The sequence below is a fragment of the Protomyctophum bolini genome (assembly GCF_963924005.1).
Source record: "Protomyctophum bolini genome assembly, chromosome: 24".
Taxonomy (NCBI): domain Eukaryota; kingdom Metazoa; phylum Chordata; class Actinopteri; order Myctophiformes; family Myctophidae; genus Protomyctophum; species Protomyctophum bolini.
This window is the reverse complement of record NC_137885.1, coordinates 24,494,457-24,513,293: the sequence shown is the minus strand read 5'-3', so window position 1 is coordinate 24,513,293 and position 18,837 is coordinate 24,494,457. Positions and strand designations below refer to the sequence as shown.

General features: G+C 44.6%; 1 protein-coding gene across 1 annotated transcript; it reads left to right on the top strand.

Moving 5' to 3' along the window:
* Window positions 1-613: 613 nt before the first annotated feature.
* On the top strand, window positions 614-17,095 carry LOC308311826 (SH3 domain-binding protein 4-A-like; the record flags this gene model as incomplete). The annotated part of the gene is made up of 14 exons (XM_080758602.1): window positions 614-746; window positions 2,184-2,988; window positions 4,657-5,032; window positions 5,599-5,766; window positions 6,303-6,605; window positions 7,655-7,750; window positions 8,694-8,831; window positions 9,959-10,204; window positions 11,501-11,594; window positions 12,101-12,167; window positions 12,983-13,148; window positions 13,898-14,107; window positions 15,655-15,843; window positions 16,868-17,095. 14 exons carry the CDS (start codon window positions 614-616, stop codon window positions 17,093-17,095), a joined length of 3,219 nt encoding a protein of 1,072 aa, XP_080614728.1.
* Between the last annotated feature and the right edge of the window lie 1,742 nt (window positions 17,096-18,837).

The following is an 18,837-nucleotide window of genomic DNA, read 5'->3' as shown; positions in this document are numbered from 1 at the left end:
ATACCCGGTCATTCCAGAGGGCCACTAATACTTCCATACTCACTCCAGAGGGCCACTAATACTTCCATACTCACTCCAGAGGGCCACTAATACCCGGTCATTCCAGAGGGCCACTAATACTTCCATACTCACTCCAGAGGGCCACTAATACTTCCATACTCACTCCAGAGGGCCACTAATACCCGGTCATTCCAGAGGGCCACTAATACTTCCATACTCACTCCAGAGGGCCACTAATACCCGGTCATTCGAGAGGGCCACATTGCGTGTCGGGCAGAAACCTTTTATCTCTGTATTTTGTCATTCTGTCACACAAAAGTTTTGTATGCAAAAGTTCTCCTATATTTATCTATAGTTTAGATTTTTGTCCTAACACAAACATTAAATGGCCTTGACAATGAATGGAGAATTTGTAGACGAGCAAATCGGTATTCTTTTGTTATATTCACCTCAATAACATGAATGTGTCAAAATAAAAATGTCATTAAATAATAAATAACGTTAACGTTTTGTTTTGTTTTTTCTTTTTTTCTTCTTTCCTTTCTTTACAGACCTGATGGAGAGAACCAATCAGAAGACAGAACACTGACGTGATGGTGAACAGCCAATCAGAATGGCCGCTCATCGCATCATCAGATCCAATCAGCTGCAGCGGCAGCAGCAGCTCCTCCCCCGCTGCAGGTCGGAGGGCACGCTCGTCGACCTCCAGCCAAAGGTCAAAGGTCAGTCAGAGGTCAAACCAACAGGTAAACGTTCGACCTCTTCATTGATAATAAACACACCTTATCTGTCCCTGCAGGGCATATGTGACCACATTTGACTGAGAGCCTGCCATCGCGTAAAATCCAGCTTTTCAAAAATTAGTTAACAGCACAGGCAGACTCTTCACATACTAGAGCATGTCTGAAATAAGTGTCAGAGCTGAAATGGACATGTAAATATGAAATAAATGCTTAAACATGTATAGGTGTAATGTTAGAGACCACAGAAGACATGTAAATATGAAATAAATGCTTAAACATGTAGCTAGGTGTAATGTTAGAGACCACAGAAGACATGTAAATATGAAATAAATGCTAGGCGTAGCTATAGAGCGCCGCAGTCCCTCCCCCTTTCAGAAAAACGAGTGGCCCAGGAAATGGAAACCCAATGCATTCTCCCATAGACACTTAGGCATTTAATTTATTTAAAGACGGTTACGCCGCGGACAAAGCCAACTCGGATTGTGACAAATCATGACAATGAACACAATGTTTTGGGCCGATCAAATCATTAGAAAGAAGAAAAGAAAGTCAGGAGACAACACTATTTGTTTGGTTTTTCGTCTTATAAATTATTTGATCGGCCCAAAACATGGTGTTCATTGTCATGATTTGTCACGATCCGAGTTGGCTTTGTCCGCGGCGTAACCGTCTTTAAATAAATTAAATGCCTAAGTGCCTATGGGAGAATGCATTGGGTTTTGATTTCCTGGGCCACTCGTTTTTCTGAAAGGGGGAGGGACTGCGGCGCTCTATAGTGTAATGTTGGAGACCACAGAAGTGAACCTTTCAAGCCCGTTTTCTCAACTCGCTGTTTTCTGTAAGACATTACTCTATAAGCCATATAACTGGTGGGTCAAACTAAACCACCAATATGTCAATTTGAAGCTATGATTCCCTGCTTTCACATGACATGAAAAAACGAAAATCCAGGTCCTTCTCTATATATTACCAGTAAGACGTGCAAACGCGGGAAGCGAACGCAGCTCGTACATATTTGGGTTTTTTTAAGATTTATTTTTAAGTTATTTTTTTAAGTTAAGTTATTTTTAAGTTAAGTTTTTACCTTAGCCATAACCATATAAGGAGTCCCCAAAGCAGCTATACGTCCAAATATGGAGTGTGTTGCATCAATCACAAACAAATCACTCAGCTCCATATATGGGCACAAAGGGGGGACACACGGACACACAGACGGACATGATCTGCTAGGTCTCATAGTAAGTGCTCACTGCTTTCGCAATTACAGAGTGAACATTTTAACTCAAATCTTATCATTTTTGGGGTCCTTGACATGAAATATTGAGCACCACTGATACATAAACATGAGGTATTTCAGAAAACTGACAGGATTTAGAAGATTTGAAGTTTCGACGTCAGGCCTAAATGGGTTAACATGATTGTGGTTGTGTTTCATTTCAGTTCCAGTTCTTCCTCCTCCCGGAGGCTTGATGTCGGACACTCCCTCCTCCGCGGGGAGCAAGCGGGAAGTGGTCGGAGGCAAACACCAGGCAGTGGTCGGAGGCAAACGGCGGGAAGTGATGGGAGGCGAGCAGGAGGTGGTGGCCATCAGGGACTACCACCCCGGCAGCTTCACCACGCTGCGCTTCAACCGAGGAGAGCACCTGTACGTCCTGGACGCGTCCGGAGAAGACTGGTGGTTCGCGCACAACAACCAAGAGATGGGATACATCCCGGCCGCCTATGTTAGCCCACTGGAGGGCGCCGCCGAGTCCTCTCACCGCAGCGACGCTGTTAGGCTACTAGGGGGGGGCGTCCTCACCGAGTCCTCCTCTCCCCGCAGTGACACTGCTGCGCCACTGGGGGGCCTCGCCGGCTCCTCCCACCTCAGTGACAGCGGTATGATCTGTGACAGTGCGGACAGTGATGATTGGCTGCTTGGGGAGTGGGTGGGGCTTTCCTTTAAGGACGCGCCTCCCTCGCCAAACGGGAACCCCTTTGAGATGAACCCCTTTGTGAACGGAGGCATCTCATTGGACCAGAGCTGCGTGAACGGAGGCAGCTCATTGGACCAGGGTGTTGTGAACCGAGGCATCTCGTTGGACGAGAGGGTCAGGGTAGGGAGGAAATCCTCGGATCTGATCACCTTTGACCCCCTGCCCCTCCCCTGCTCTGATGGTAACTGTGACTCTAATGCAGGCGTGAGCAGCGGTCCAACAGCGCCCTCCTGTGGCCCCATGCAGAACAACACACAGCCTGTTCACAGGTACAGCATTTAAATATCACTATTAATTTGGCTGGGGAGGAGGGTGAGAGGAGGGTGAGAATTGTCACTGTATGTACGCCTATGGGCTGGGGGGGCAGGGAGTGTTGGGTGGAAGCTAAAGAGCAGGGGTGATCTACCAGTACATCACAAGGGCTGGGCAGGTTGATCACATGACATGCCCCTAAAAATACAAAAATATATTTTTGGCATCTGCCACTTGAATTAAGGTGACTTGATTCATTGATCAAAAAGAGCCTGTCAGCTCAAACCCACAATGCAATATTTTGTTTTCAAGAGTGTTGCTGTGCACAAATGTCAGAGGCATTGCAGATGAAATACAAAAAAACAGCTACCGATTCCATTTCTCCATTCCAAGTGCATTTGACTTATATGTAACACCAGCGCCGCTATTCCATATTTAAACTAGTTTCAGCAATGGTTTAATATAATTTTTTCGGTAGGTATAATATAACAAAATGCATACATAAATGGATGCACCTGGGACGTATCCTCAGTGATGTATCCCAAGGTCATCGGGGTTTCGGGTCTCGCAACATTATACCCCTCACTCAGGTGACCCAGCCGGGGTGATCAAGTCCCGACTTACGTCCCAGTAGCTACCCTCGATAAGTCCCATTAGGGAAAAACCAGGGCCACACAATCCGTTCCTCCTGAACTACTCTGCCGGGACTGGGAGGTACCTTCTGGCACATGGAAGGATTAGGCTCTGTGGGTTGACACCTGTCCGGGCCCCTCCTACGTCTCACCAGGTCCACTCCTGCTCTCACCAGGAGATCTTGTTGAGACAATCACTTTGAAAGTAGCTCTCAAGTCAAAACAGTGTGGGCACCCCTGCTATAGAGCAATGACGACGACAGTCCCAGGAAATAATCCCCCATGCATTTTTTCCCCCGAGACGTTTAACCCATTCTGACCCGAGATCAGATTCATACGAGGTTTCCACTGGACACACACTGGTCTGATTAAAGAACTGTAAGCCTCAGCCAAATCATGACATTTTTTTGGTCCGAACAAATAATTAGAAAAAAGAAAACAAACAAAAGAGTGTTGTATTCCTGCCATTTTTTTTTCTTTCTAATTATTTATTCAGCCCCCCAAAAAATTGTGTTTGTTGTCATGAGTTGTCACAATCCGAGTTGGCTTTGTCTGAGGTTCTTTAAATAAATACTTTTTGAAACGTCTATGGGAAAAATGCATGGGGAATTCTCTTCTGGGTCCCTCGTCGTTCTGAAAGGGGTCTATAATGGAGTAGGACGAAAGCTCTACGTCCTCCCGTCCCGGTGGGGGCTCCTCACTGGCTCTGTGATCACAATTAAGGAAACAACAGCAGTGACAACACAGAAATGTGTGGCGAGGAATTAATTGTCATAACGACTAAATTGGGGCGAAAAAAGGGGGTAAAAAAATGTCCTTCATTCTGCGGCTGACCGCAACTGCTGTTAATTGTTTGATGTGCGGTCCGTCTATTTACTTCCAGAGAGGTTTATTTTCTATTATCTGTAATCTATTATCTAGATTATAGATTCTATAATTGTCTCTGCCAGGTTGCAGGCGTGACCGAGACTATGTTTTCGCCCCTGTCCGTCCGTCCGTCCGTCCCGTCCGTGTGTGCGTGTGTCTGTCTAATCATTGCATCTGTCTCCGCAGGGACAGCCCCTCCTCCCTGAGGAACAAACGCTCCTTCAGCCTATCGGAGCTCTCCGTCCTCCAGGCCCAGTCCAATCCGGTGTTGCCCTCCTCCGGGTTCTTCACGGGCCTTAGCGCTCCGGCTCCGGACCAGTTCGGCTCCAGGGCCCAGTACCGCACGGCGTGGCTGAACCATCGCAAGCTGGCGCGCTCCTGTCACGACCTCTGCTCCCTGGGCCAGAACCCGGGCTGGGGGCAGACGCAGCCCGTCGAGACCCACACCGTCTGCCGCCTGGACGCCAACGGAGGCGTGGTCCAGCTGCCCGACACGCACGTCAGCGTGCACGTGCCCGCGGGGCACGTGGCGCACGGCGACCACCAACACATAGCACTGAAGGTCAGTGTTATTGAAAAAAAAACTTTTAAAGAAAAAACTTTTTTTTAAACGCATGCACACATATAGACACACACACTAAAAAAAACTTTAAAAGAAAAAACATTTTTTTAAACGCATGCACACATATAGACACACACACTAAAAAAAATTAAAAAAAAACGTAACTTAAAAAAAAAACTTTAAAAAAACTTTAAAAAGAAAACCCTTAAAAAAGTACGTAATTTATTCTAATTGTTGTTATTGCACTTTACGAGCTGCGTTCGCTTCCCGTGTCGGCGCATCTTACTCTCGTCCATGTCCTCATGTCCTCTCATGTCCTCTCATGTCCTCTCATGTCCTCCCATGTCCTCCCATGTCCTCTCATGTCCTCCCATGTCCTCTCATGTCCTCTCATGTCCTCCCATGTACTCCCATGTCCTCTCATGTCCTCCCATGTCCTCCCATGTCCTCCCATGTCCTCTCATGTCCTCCCATGTCCTCCCATGTCCTCCCATGTCCTCCCATGTCCTCTCATGTCCTCCCATGTCCTCTCATGTCCTCGACTCCTCTCATGTCCTCCGTCTCAGGCCCTGTTGGAGCCTCCGGTGGAGCTCAACACCGACCTGGTCTCCTCCGTCAGTCCCGTTCTGGAGATCAAGCTGTCCAACATGGACACCAACACCTTCATCACTCTGGAGATGAAGGTCAACGTCACCCTGAAGAGGGACGCACCCGACGGCGGCTGCAGCGCTGAGGCGAGAGGACAGCAGTGTTGTTTTAGTCATAGTCTTTTGAATAGTTTTCATTTAGTTACATTTTAGTCACCTGGAATGTTTGGCGTTACTAATCTAGTGTTAGTCGACTAAATATCATAAGAATTTAGTCAACTAAATCTACAGGTGATTTAGTCGACTAAATTGTATTTTGGCGGGCCTTGATGCCGTAATGACTGTTTTTACATTTGCTGAAAATGGCAGATTGAGTTTGTTTATCTGCTATTTTCAGCAAGCAACTAAGTGTAGAATTACTTATACTGGAACTCTTGTCCACTAGTACGTTCCTAACATTTTAGTACATTTTTTATTTGTTGATGAAATTGTCAGTATATTTTGTCTTAGTTTTAGTCGCCGTAGCTTAGTTTTCATTTAGTTTCCATTTAAGTTTTCATCAGTGAAAAAAGGTAGTCGACGAACACTTTTCGTCTTAGTTTTAGTCGACGAAATCAACTGGTCCATAGGCAACCACACTAATAATCATAATCATAATTATCATCATCATGACTATCCTCCAGGTGATGTGTGTGCGCAGTAACAGCAGAGAGGGTCCGTACGCTCCCATCCCCGACGCGTACGTCTACAAGGACACGGTCCAGGCCCGTCTGGACGGGCCGGAGCCCTGCACCTACGTGGCGCTGGTGGTCCGGCTGGTCCCCGCAGCGGGCCGGGCCCAGCAGCGCTACGACTCGGTGTGGGACCACATCCAGAAGACGGTCACCCTGGGGCTCTACGGCCCCAAGCACATACACCCCTCCTTCAAGGCCGTGGCGGCCATGTTCGCACACGACTGCGCCCCCAAAACCCTTCTGGTCAACGAGGTATATGTACTGTATTATGTGCTGCATAATTGCGAAAGCAGTGAGCACTTACTATAAGACCTAGCAGATCATGTCTGTCTGTCTGTGTGTCTGTGTGTGTCCCCCCTTTGTGCCCATATATGGAGCTGAGTGATTTGTGAATCACTCAGCTCCATATATGGGCACAAAAGGGGCCAGGTCCAGTAACAGCGGGACAGACACACAGACAGACAGACAGACAGACAGACAGACATGCACACACACGAGCTGCGTTCGCTTCACGCGTTTGCGCGTCTTACTAGTTATCACCAGTATGACATTCTACCAGGTCGGGGGGAAAAAGTAATGGTTAGCTTGTAGTTTATTACAGTGGTTCTTAACCAGTGGTCTGAGGACCACCAGTGGTCCTTGGGGGGGGGGGGGGGTTCCAGGTGGTCCCCCGACTTGGATTACTGTAGATCTTTAAAGGACAGCGTAAAATGAAGCCTTGTGGGTCCATTTGGTTTCATTTTACACTCTCAAGAAGAGTTAAATTATTGTTAACCCTTTTTGGGGCGGTAACCCCTTTTGGTGTTAGCATTATGTTATGCTTTAGCTATTGAAAAATAGCAGATCTACAAGCTCATAGCGAGCTTGTAGGTCTGCTATTTTAGAAAAATCGAAGAACGACTGACATAGAAACACGATCAGAGAACTTTTTCAGAAAACTGTCATTTTCAAACTGACATTTTTTTAGAATCTGATCTCAGGTCAAAATGGGTTAAACATCTGCATTACTTAATTACAATATGTCTACACATACAGTATTAGAGAATGCAGAATTGTTATTTTTTTATCAACGTTTGCCAGGTTATCTCTCCTATGGTACCACCACCAATACACCATGGAATTGTGTATAAGTCTTGGGTCTGAGAGGCTAAATCTCAACAAAATGGTGGTCCGTGGCTCAAATACACAATGGGCCTTGATTTTGTGATATGAAAAGGGTTGAAAACCACTGGTTTATTATTGATTCCAATTCACTGAGTCTGTGAGTCTTTGATTGTGTGATTTTGTGTGTGATTCTTCAGGTGGGAGGAGCAGGTCAGGCTGGCTCCGCCCCTCCGGTGGTCCTTCACCTGTGGGGGAAGCACCAGTTTGTGCTGGCATCCCCCCAAGACCTGCAGGTGGGCAGTGCTGTAAAGGAACTATGTACATTTACTTAACAGTTTGAACTGCCGTGAATTGTTTAATCCAGGGTACGATGCGTGCTTTTTACGACATTCCCGCCTTTTTGTTTTATGTGTTTAATCCGCCGTTTTGTAATAAATATAAAAGACACTCTGTCTTTGCCCGCGGAGCTAGAGACTAGGTTTCGTTTTGATGACGAAACTGGAAATCAGGGCTTCTGGGAAATTGAGGCCAATGCAAATGAACGGACTACAACTCCTCATGGAGGAGGGTCTTAATGAACGGACTACAACTCCTCATGGAGGAGGGTCTTAATGAACGGACTACAACTCCTCATGGAGGAGGGTCTTGTGCTGCGATCGCACGACCCGCCAAGATGGCGGGTTGGTGCGATTGGTTCATAACAAACGAAGGAACCTTTTTCCGCCGGATATTCACGGATCAAAAGCCCAAATAATTCAGCGTATGCTCTAAAGGTAATACAACAATCTCGGCAGCGTAGGATATTTGATTAAAACTGTTAAGTACTGTACTTAAGTCAAAGTTTGAGGTATTTGTCCTTTACTTGAGTATTTCTAACTCCCAATACTTTTACTTCTACTTTGATTATTATTACAAAACATACATGAAAGCACTTGAGCCCTGGCTATATTCTTTCCGGCCATTTGAAAATAGACGATCTACAAGCTCACAGCGTGTCATATCTGCTATTTTCTAAACATTTTTAATACACGTTTGGAAACTTGAAATGGGACATTCTGCATACTGAGTACTTTCTACTTTTTGTACTTTTTATGCCAATACCTTTTTGTACTTTTCTTTTACTCAAGTACATTTTGAATTCCGGGCTCTAACTTGTAACGGAGTATAGGTCTACATTGCAGTATTGATACTTTTACTTATAAGTAAAACATCTGAGTACTTTTTCCCCCACTGCAGGTGGGCTTGTACTCCAACATGTCCCAGTATGAGGTGCAGGCAGGCGACGGGGGTCCCGGCCACGCAGGTCCCAGTGACGGGGGTCCTGGGGAGGGGCGTTCCAGGCTGATCAGGGGGTTCCAGCTTAAACTGGGGAAGGTGAGTGAGTCTCAGTTAGATTTGTATTCATATTTCATAAAGTGTGGGCACTCTTTGCAAAGAACATATTCACACATGGTTCAGATCTGCAGGTGTTTTCTTTAGACTGTGTTTTAGACGGTGACACATGAAACATTCATGAGCAAAACAATCGTGAACAAACAGACATTCAGCAGTTTCACTTGTATTCATGAAGATGTTTCAGTCCAGTGGTCCCGGGGACCACCAGTGGGCCTTGAGGAGGTTCCAGGTGGTCCCCATGCAGCTAAATGATGGAGAGTTTCTAACCAAATGGGCCTTTATAGATCTTTAACTCTTGAGAGCGTAAAATGACCCTTACCGGTTCATTTGGTTTCATGTTATGCTCTCAAGAGATACACATCTGCATTTACAAGAAGTCTACACAATGTTATCTCCCCTAATGGCACCAACATCAATACAGAATGGAATTGTGGACAAAATCTTGTCTAACGACAACACAATATTTGTTAGTTTTGGATCTGAGAGGCTAAATCTCATCAGATGGTGGTCCTGTCCGTGGCTCAAATGCCCAATAAATAAAATGGGCCTTGATATGAAAAGGGTTGAAAACCACTGGTCCAAACGGTATCGGTTGTATTCATATTAACAGTATCATATATTGACGAGACGTTTCGGTCTCTCTGCGTCTTCATCAAGAGTGTCTTCAAAGAGTGTAAATTAATTATCATCGCGTGCCAGTCGGACATCAAGTTATCAGAATGATAATAAGTTAAGCCATTCAGGACGGGAACCCCTTTTGGTGTTTTAAGCATCACGTTATACTTTAGCTATTGAAAACTAGCAGATCTATACAAGCTCATAGCGCGGCACCGAGTGCCACGCTACGAGCTGGTAGATCGGCTATTTTTGAGAAATCGTGAAAATGGGGCACGAATCTTTGAATATATAGGCCTACTCTTTCAGAGCCAACGATTTTAACTCAAATCTTTGCTTCTAGGAGGTCCCTCAGATGGCGGCCGGCGGCCAATCACATATATATGTGGGGGTCCTTCACATGAAAATGTTTGAGAATGACTGACATAGAAACATGGGGTCAAGAGACATTTGTAGAATCATCCTCAGGTCTAAATATGTTAATGTTTCAGGTCATTCGCCATGTGTTCTCCATCGCGTGCCAGTCGGACATCTTGTCAGACTTCACTCTCAGAGTTCAGGTGAAAGACGCCCTCGGCTGCATCCTGGCTCAGTTCTGTGTGCAGACCCCCCCGCCGCCCCCTGGTGGCCAGATGAGGAGCTGCAGCCACCAGAGGAGGTTCCTGAGGAAGGCCGAGGTGAAGGACAAGATCACGCTGTCCCCTGTGGCCGCCAGCTGCAAGTACCTTCACTACCAGGTACTACACTTAATATAATAATCAGGTCCCGGGATCGATTCCCACCGGGGACGTCATGAGCATCCATACCTGTGTGGAGTTTGCATGTTCTCCCCGTGTCCCCTATGGGAAGGTGGAAAAATGGGTTACAAAAAATGTGGGATTAAAAAAAGAGGAATAAAAGAAGAAGAATGTTTATGTTTGAATATTATTTTCTATACGTATTACTTGGCTAGGCCATAGCCAAGTAATACATAGAAAATAATATTCAAACACAGGGTATTAGTCGTGTTTTTGAAGGCCAGCAACAGTTTAAAAAGTCCACAAAGAAATGATGTGCGCGTGGAATATGATAAATGCGAAAATACAAAAGGACAAAATGCCCAATGCAATTGGAATACATTTATTGTCGAATACATGTACATACGTATAACCACTCTGTACATACAGTATAGTGTTTTATATTTTGTGATATCGAATTGTGTTTTCTCTTTCTTTTTTTTCCATGTCATGTTCATGAATTGAATACATAGGGCCCGAATGGAAACAAGACCACAAGGACTTTGTTTGATGCTATTCCTTTCAGACCAAGTGTTTGACTGTGACTCTGTTGCTGTTTACATTTCTGGCTAAGAAAGTATTCAATCAATTCAACCGTCTAGCTGTAATACTGGTGATGTTTTGTCGTATCAGAATATTTGTCGTATCAGAAATAATGGTGTGACCAAGTTGATTACTTGCTTACTTATCCCCATTACGCCGGCTGGTGCATAGGGCAGCAACCAAGTTCCTCCACTTGCATCTGTCTTTGGCCATCTTCTCTATGGTCCCCCAGCTCTGATGTTGTTGCTGGAGCTCCTTCTCCATCGTCCTACGCCATGTCATTTTGGTCCTGCCTTTCTTTCTCTTTCGTTCTGGGGTCCAGTGTAATGCGACTCTTGGTATTGCGTTGATGTCCATTCTGAGCACATGGCCACCTGCATTTTTGATTATACTGTGCATGTTGTCTTGTTGGGTGATGTTGAGGAGGTTATTGTTTGAGATGGTTTTGGGCCAGAATATGTGCAGGATCTTTCGCAGGCATGATGTGTGGAAGGTCACGGTGGATAGTTTATGGATGTCGTCTTCTGTTGTTTTCCAGCATTTTGCACCGTATAGTAGTGTTGAGAGTACGCAGCTTTGGTAAATCCGGAGTTTTGTTTTTGTGCTGTATTGTTTTGATTTCCATATTTGCTTAAGTTCCGGTTAATAATGGAGTAAATGCATTATATTCTTTTTTTATATAATTATTAAATAACGTTGCTCCTGTACTTCCAGGATCGTCATGTGACCAACCTGAAGTTCTGCAGGTTGATCAAAACGGTCAAACGTCAACACAAGAGCCCCACATACCTGTTGGAGTACAAGAAAGGTATAAACACAAGAGAGAGAGCACAGCTGCCCCCCTTTGCCAACTTGTAGTCTTTTGTATTGTTCTTAACGAACTTTTAATCTGCTTAATCAATGACCTCTTCCATACAGGAAAGGATTCCAAATAAGCCAGCTGGCTTCTTCCTTTCCTTGCATTGTATTTTTGTTCTTTGATATGTATTGTCTAATTTTTATACTATGTGCTAAATAAATCAACCTTAACCTAAACATCGTGGGCCAGAGTAGCGAGTCCACTATGGTTGTTAACGTATTTATTCCCCGGTCCGATTTCTTGCTGGGCTGTGTGACATCACATGAAGCTGGGTCAACCAATAGGGAGACAGAGGGAGGGAGTCAATACACTATTGCTATAGGGTCACTATATTTCCACGCTCACTCCAGAGGGCCACATTGCATATGGAGCTCAGCACCACTAGATCATCTGATGTTATGGTGATATCATAGTGATGTCATGGTGTCATGATGATGTCATATGGTATTTTACAGGTGATGTCATGGCTCTGCTCAGTGAGGATAAGATCACCCTGAAAGGACAACTGTGGACTAAAGAATGGTAAAATAATATACTATTATTATTAATTAGTGTTTCTTATTCTTAATAAAGGAATCTACTGTAATTAAAACACTGTTATTTATTGTACATTGTCTCCGCCAGGCCAGACTGAAGGGACAGTTTTTCAACCTGTCTGTTCGTGTGTCTGTCTATGATCGGAGAAAATGCACGCACATTCACACTGCGTTGAGGAACAAATGTCACCCTTTTAACATTGCCTATCATAGCCCCACCGGGAGCAAAATCCCACTTTTGAGGGGCGCTATATGTGCTCAGCTTTGTGTTTGTGTGTGTGTGTGTGTGTGTGTGTGTTTCTAGAACGGATTGTGATGATTTGATTGGCTGAGCAGGGAATGAGATGATGTATGATGATAAGAGCGCTCATTACTCACTTCACACAAGTGTGATTAAAAAACAATTGTCCAAACCTCATGCAAATCGGTACACATTATAATAGTGATGTCATCAATATGGATCTGTCAACATTAACCTACCTGACCTGGCAGGAGACCCGTGCTCCGAGGAGTTCACTATTACCGGTATGGTATGTTGTCTCAGTAGGTAGAGCAGGTCGTCCAATGATCCCTGGGTCGGCGGTTCGAATCCCGCCTCCTCCTGTCCACATCGAAGTGTCCTTGGGCAAGACACTGAACCCTACATAGCCTCCAATGAGTTGGTCGGTGTGAGCTTGACACCATTGGTGTGTGAATGTGGGAAGTGAGGACGCTGGCGTCGACTGTTCGCCGATTCACCTCCCAATGTATGAATGAATCGCTATAAAAATGCTATTCATTATTATTACTTCTCCTCTGCAGGTATGTCGGATATTATCAGGGTAAGGTGGGGTTGGTTCATGTGAAGAACGTGGTGGTTCTGGGTAAAGTGAAACCAGTCTTCTGGAGTGGACCAGACCTGACCAGCTCCATCCTACTGGAGCAGATCCTCAGACCCTGCAAGTTCCTCACATACATCTACGCCTCGGTAAGAACCTGCACATATAGAGCCCTGGTTCGCGGACAGTTTTCTCTAAGGAGAATAACATTGGGTCATCTTAAAATCGTCTCATATAAGAAGTGTGGTCCAAAAATAAACAAACTGCCTCTGCAATATTGTCGGGGAGGTGTCTGTATCGTTTACGACAGTCAGTCACTCATATTTTTGATACAGTCTCAAAATTCGGCAGCGGTAACATTAGCATTACATTAGCATAACATTAGCGTTTTCTCGCAGTCAGTTGATTCTTCATATCCATAAACCGCCGGGATGATTTGTTTATTTTTGAGGGGTGCTAGCCCCTCCTATGCCCAGCTTTGTGTGTTTGTGTGTACCCCATAGCGATGGTTTCATTGGCTGAGCAATGTACGTATTGAGGATAAAAACTGAGGACAGAAAAGGTGAGAATGCAAATTGTGATTGGCCTGAATGAGATGATTTATGATAAGAGTGCCCCTCACTTCACACAGGTGTGATTTTTCAAACACAGTTCTTATATGAGGCGATCTAAGATGCCATAGGGTTTATAATACAAATAAAAAAGTAAACTATATTAACGTCAGACTTCGGTGCTCTATACTCACCCCCTAGCAGTCACTCAGACGAGTCTGTCTTCTTTCCACCAACATGGTAGCATCATTCATAGCATAGGTTGGTGAAGATTGCCCTCGTAATCTCCTCTCCTCTCCTCTCCTCTCCTCTCCTCTCCTCTCCTCTCCTCTCCTCTCCTCTCTCAGGTGAGAACCTTGCTAATGGAGAACGTGTCCAGTTGGAGGGTGTTTGCGGAGGCTCTGGGCTACAGAGACGTTCCTCTGCACTTCTTCTGCAGGGTGGAGGTAGACAGCGAGCCAGAGAGAGTGGCCTCTGTCCTGGAGAAGTTGAAGGAGGAATGCACCTCCAATCTGGAGTTCAAGGAGAGGCGGAGCTTCCAGAGAGAACTCATGATGGTCAGTCTGTAGCCAGGAGCAAACAGAGGGGTCAAAATTGAAAGAATCAAATCAAATCAAATCAACCTTTATTTATAGGCCTATAGCACATTTCACACAACCGAAATTGAAGAAATTGACGTGCTTCACAGGAACAAATAAAACAACAATATCAAGCATTACATTCAATTACATGTCAAAGAAAACAAGGAAACATAGCATGTATAACAACAGTACACGTATAGCCCAGTGGTTCCCAAAGTGGGGTCCGGGGACCCCCAGGGGTACCTGAGGGAGTTCCAGGGGGGACCCATCTATTTTGTTCATGTTCATAAAGTGCTAAAGTGTTTAAAGCAGTGGTTCCCAAACTTTTTCATGTCAAGGACCCCCAAATTGACACTACTTAGCCCGTGGACCCCCATTTGAAAAGATATGCCAGGGACCCCCATAAGAGAAGACGTCTACATTTAGACGTCTACATTTAGACGTACACATTTAGACGTACACATTTAGATGTCTAAATGTCAGCACCATGCCAAAGCTTTTTCCTGCAGGAAACACTGCTTGTGGTTGTAAATATATTGTTATCCGTGTTGCGAGGATGAGAGGGTACCTGGAAAAATATCTACCCCAAAAGGGGTACCTGGTCCAAAAAAGTTTGGGAACCCCTGATTTAGACGTCTACATTTAGACCTCTACATTTGTAGTCCCCCTGAGTGCCTCCCCAGTGTGCCTCCCGAGTGCCTTCCCAGTGCCTCCCCAGTGTGCCCCTGAGTGCCTCCCGAGTGCCTGCCCAGTGTCCCCCAGTGTCCCCCCAGTGTCTCCAATAGCAATACAAGAGCAATAATACAAATTAATCTTAATGTATTCATCTTATTAATTAATTAATCTAATTAATTAATTAATTAATCAAAATTGCGGCCTGTGCCCACCACCATGCCAAAGCTTTTTCCTGCAGGAAACACTGCTTGTGGTTGTAAATATATTGTTATCCGTGTTGCGAGGATGAGAGGGTACCTGGAAAAATATCTACCCCAAAAGGGGTACCTGGTCCAAAAAAGTTTGGGAACCCCTGGTATAGCCAACAAGACTACATAACCATTATAATCGTATAATATTAAAATGCCAGAGAGAAAAGATGTGTTTTAAGTAGTGTTTTAACATCTCAATGGATTGGGCAGCTCTAATGTGGGAGGGAAGATTATTCCATAGCTCTGGGGCCGCCATGTCTTGTTCTGAGGGTTCGGGTTGTTGTCACAGTCAGCAGTGACTCAGAGCTCTGGGAGGGTTATAGCTCTGTATGAGTTCAGCCATATAACAACAACTATAATAACATATAGCCGTTGAGAGATTTAAACGTAAATAAATTATAATAAATAATACATTTGTTTGACCGGAGGTTGCAGGTTCTCTCTCTCTCTCTCTCTCTCTCTCTCTCTCTCTCTCCTCTAGGCTTTATTAAAGATGGACTGCCAGGGCCTGGTCAGCAGGCTGTTGACCCCTCTCTCTCTCTCTCTCTCTCTCTCTCTCTCTCTCTCTCTCTCTCTCTCTCCCTCTCTCTCCTCTAGGCTTTATTAAAGATGGACTGCCAGGGCCTGGTCAGCAGGCTGCTGTGTGACTGTGTGTTGCTGACCACAGCGGTGGAGGTGTCTTCCAGATGGAGGGAGCTAGCAGAGAAGCTGGTCAGAATGTCCATCCAGCAGATGGAGGCGTATGAGGCCCCTCACAGAGACCACGCAGGAACACTGGACACAGAGGTCAGAGAGCCTATGACTTCCTGTGTAGTTAACTATGATATTTAGTATGTTTGACCCACCGACTTCACATTCGACACACGCGTTCCACACCCCCACAGGGAGTGCAGTGCCAGGTATCGAGTCGGTCGGACCCACGGTTCTCCAGAACCACCACAAAAGGCTCTGGTCAGGCTCTGCCAGTGGGCCTAATGAGGCCAACTCCTTTCACCTGTGCAATTTCCAGCCCCTGCCTCAGCCAATTGAAGCTCAAAGTACACTTTTCAGTTTGCAGTCTTCACACACACACAGGCACATACACAGATCTCCATGTGGGACACCGGCTGAGTTAAAAGGGGTGCTATGACAACGTATATCATTGGGTTCCCAAGTAGGCCGGTGGCCGACTGCGACGGGCACGTACAGGTCTCGTTTTATAGGCCATGTGGAAGCCAGCCAATGCCTTCCTGTGTATTTACGTTCTATCAAATCCCACGCTTGTGTGCCATAGTCGTAAATACATGTTTTATATCGCTTGATATCGATTTGAAACGGTCTTGCTAAAAAAATAAAAACCTTTAGCCCTGAGCGCAGCATTTACTTCTGTTTTAATGGACGACTTTAAATGCATTTTCTTCTCTGAAACTAGGGCACTGTCCGTGGTGATGATCAGATCTGCGAGATTCAGGGCTCATTTCTGTTTTTACAGATTACAATATTGACGTTTCTGGAGAAAGATAACTATCGCGAGCTAACACATGCTTTTTATCTAGCGAAAAAACGTAATTGCGTCATAGTTCCATAGCTCCCTGCATCCACCTGGCACCCAGCGATATCGCTTGTGGCCACACGGTGGCAGTCAAAGTTAATGTTTATTAATACACAGGCCATGTGGAAGCCAGCCTATAACTATAATATTGAATATGTTTATCATTAATAACCAGGCCATGTGGAAGCCAGCCTATAATATTGAATATGTTTATCATTAATAACCAGGCCATGTGGAAGCCAGCCTATATTATTGAATATGTTTATCATTAATAACCAGGCCATGTGGAAGCCAGCCTATGACTTCCTGCTCACCTGGGCGTCCAACGTGGGGGACAGTCACCGGGACGTCCTGCAGGAGCTCCATGTGGGCCTGGACCGCATGAGGAACCCTCCGACCAGGCGCTGGAGACACCTGACCGGAAGCCTGGTGATGGTGCACTGTCTGGACCTTCTGAGATGCACCGCCTTCTGCCCCGATGGAGGTGACCTGGACCTCCCTGTATGAAGACCTGGACCTCCCTGTATGAAGACCTGGACCTCCCTGTCTGAAGACCTGGACCTCCATGTATGAAGACCTAAACCTCCCTGTCTGAAGACCTGGAGATCTCTGTCTGAAGGTGTTTATACTTTACTTGAGTATTTTTTCCAATACTTTTACTTCTACTCCACTACATCTGGGATCCAAATATTGTACCTTTATTTGAAAACTTCTATTCTAAACTACTATTTACTTTGTAGATATTGATTATACAAAACAACTTTTAAAAGCAGGTGGCTTGTGCACATCCAGTTCCTGGCTTGTGCTGGACAAAGGTAGATACATACAGTGAAGAAGTGTGTAATTGTGTCTTAATTTATAATGGTGTTTTAACACAATAAACACTGTTGGAGCAAAGCCTGTGTGCGGACCACTTCTTCACTGTATACAAATCAAAACATACATTAAAATGTATGATTTGAAAATGGGCTGCCCGACACATTGTGTGTTTGGCTATTTTCAAAAAATGTAAAGAATTTATATATACATTTATTATACAAAGACTATTTATACATCTGAAAACTTGAAATGAGAGATTCTGCATGAAGAATACTTTCTACTGGACTTTTAAGTACATTTTTATACCGATACTTTTGTACTTTTTACTCAAGTACATTTTTAATTCCAGACTTTTCCTTGTAACAGTATAGTTTGACATTGCAGTATTGATAATTTTACTTAAGTACTTTTTCCACCACTGTAGACCTCCCCGTGTGACCTCCTACTGTCTGGACGTCAATGTTTAGAAGCTGTACACAGAGATGTACCCTAGTACTTCTACTGTCAAAGTAGAAGTACTTCTACTGTCAATAAGGGTTGATGGTTCAGACCCTGTGCCCTGCTCAAGAGCACGTACATACAGTAAGGCTGCTGAAGGACTCAAACAGAGTTCACATGGTTATAACTATTTATTTATTTATTTATTTAATCAATTGTTTATACGTGTATTTATTTATGTAGGCTATGTATTCATTTATGTTTTTAATAATCTCTTTTTTCTCTCACAGTGGTGTGTGTGTGTGTGTGTGTGTGTGTGTGTGTGCTTGCGCGGTATTGTGAAATAGATCTGTTTGTTGACTCATGCTGATTGATTGGTCACGCTGGTCTGTGACGATGATTGACAGGTTGTCATGTGTTTGATGTAATGTTTTTCTTAATTCAATTTGTGAATATTAAAACAGGAATGTACCATTATGCTCAAACCAAACAGCATCCTGTTGTACTATGGTGATCTGTTGCTGAGTGTTACCATTAGTGGTCTGTGGTCTGGTCCATGTTTTTGAGGAATGTTAGCCCCTAGGAATGTTAGTCTGTGGACTTTTTAATGTTTGTATAGAGCACTTATGAGTTATGAGTTTTATGACATATAGTAAATCGTTTGCCAGCCAAGTCTATGGACTTACATTTTTGTTTAGGGCACTTAGAGAAAACATAAGACGTCATGAGGCCGATATAAATAAGTATGACACATGTTCATAATGATGATTGATGATGTTCATGTGAACGATTGTGATTATCCACCTAAGTCTTTATCATACGAGTAATAGAACAATTGCCGATCTGCAAGCTTATAGACGCCTTAACAACGACGTCACACTGATAAGAAACAGCACGCGCGAGCATACCGGCAGCAGAAGAACCCGCCTCTCATAAGATGCAATGGAAAAGTTCTAGCTGCACTCGCGTGTAAAACATGGCCCATCAAACTT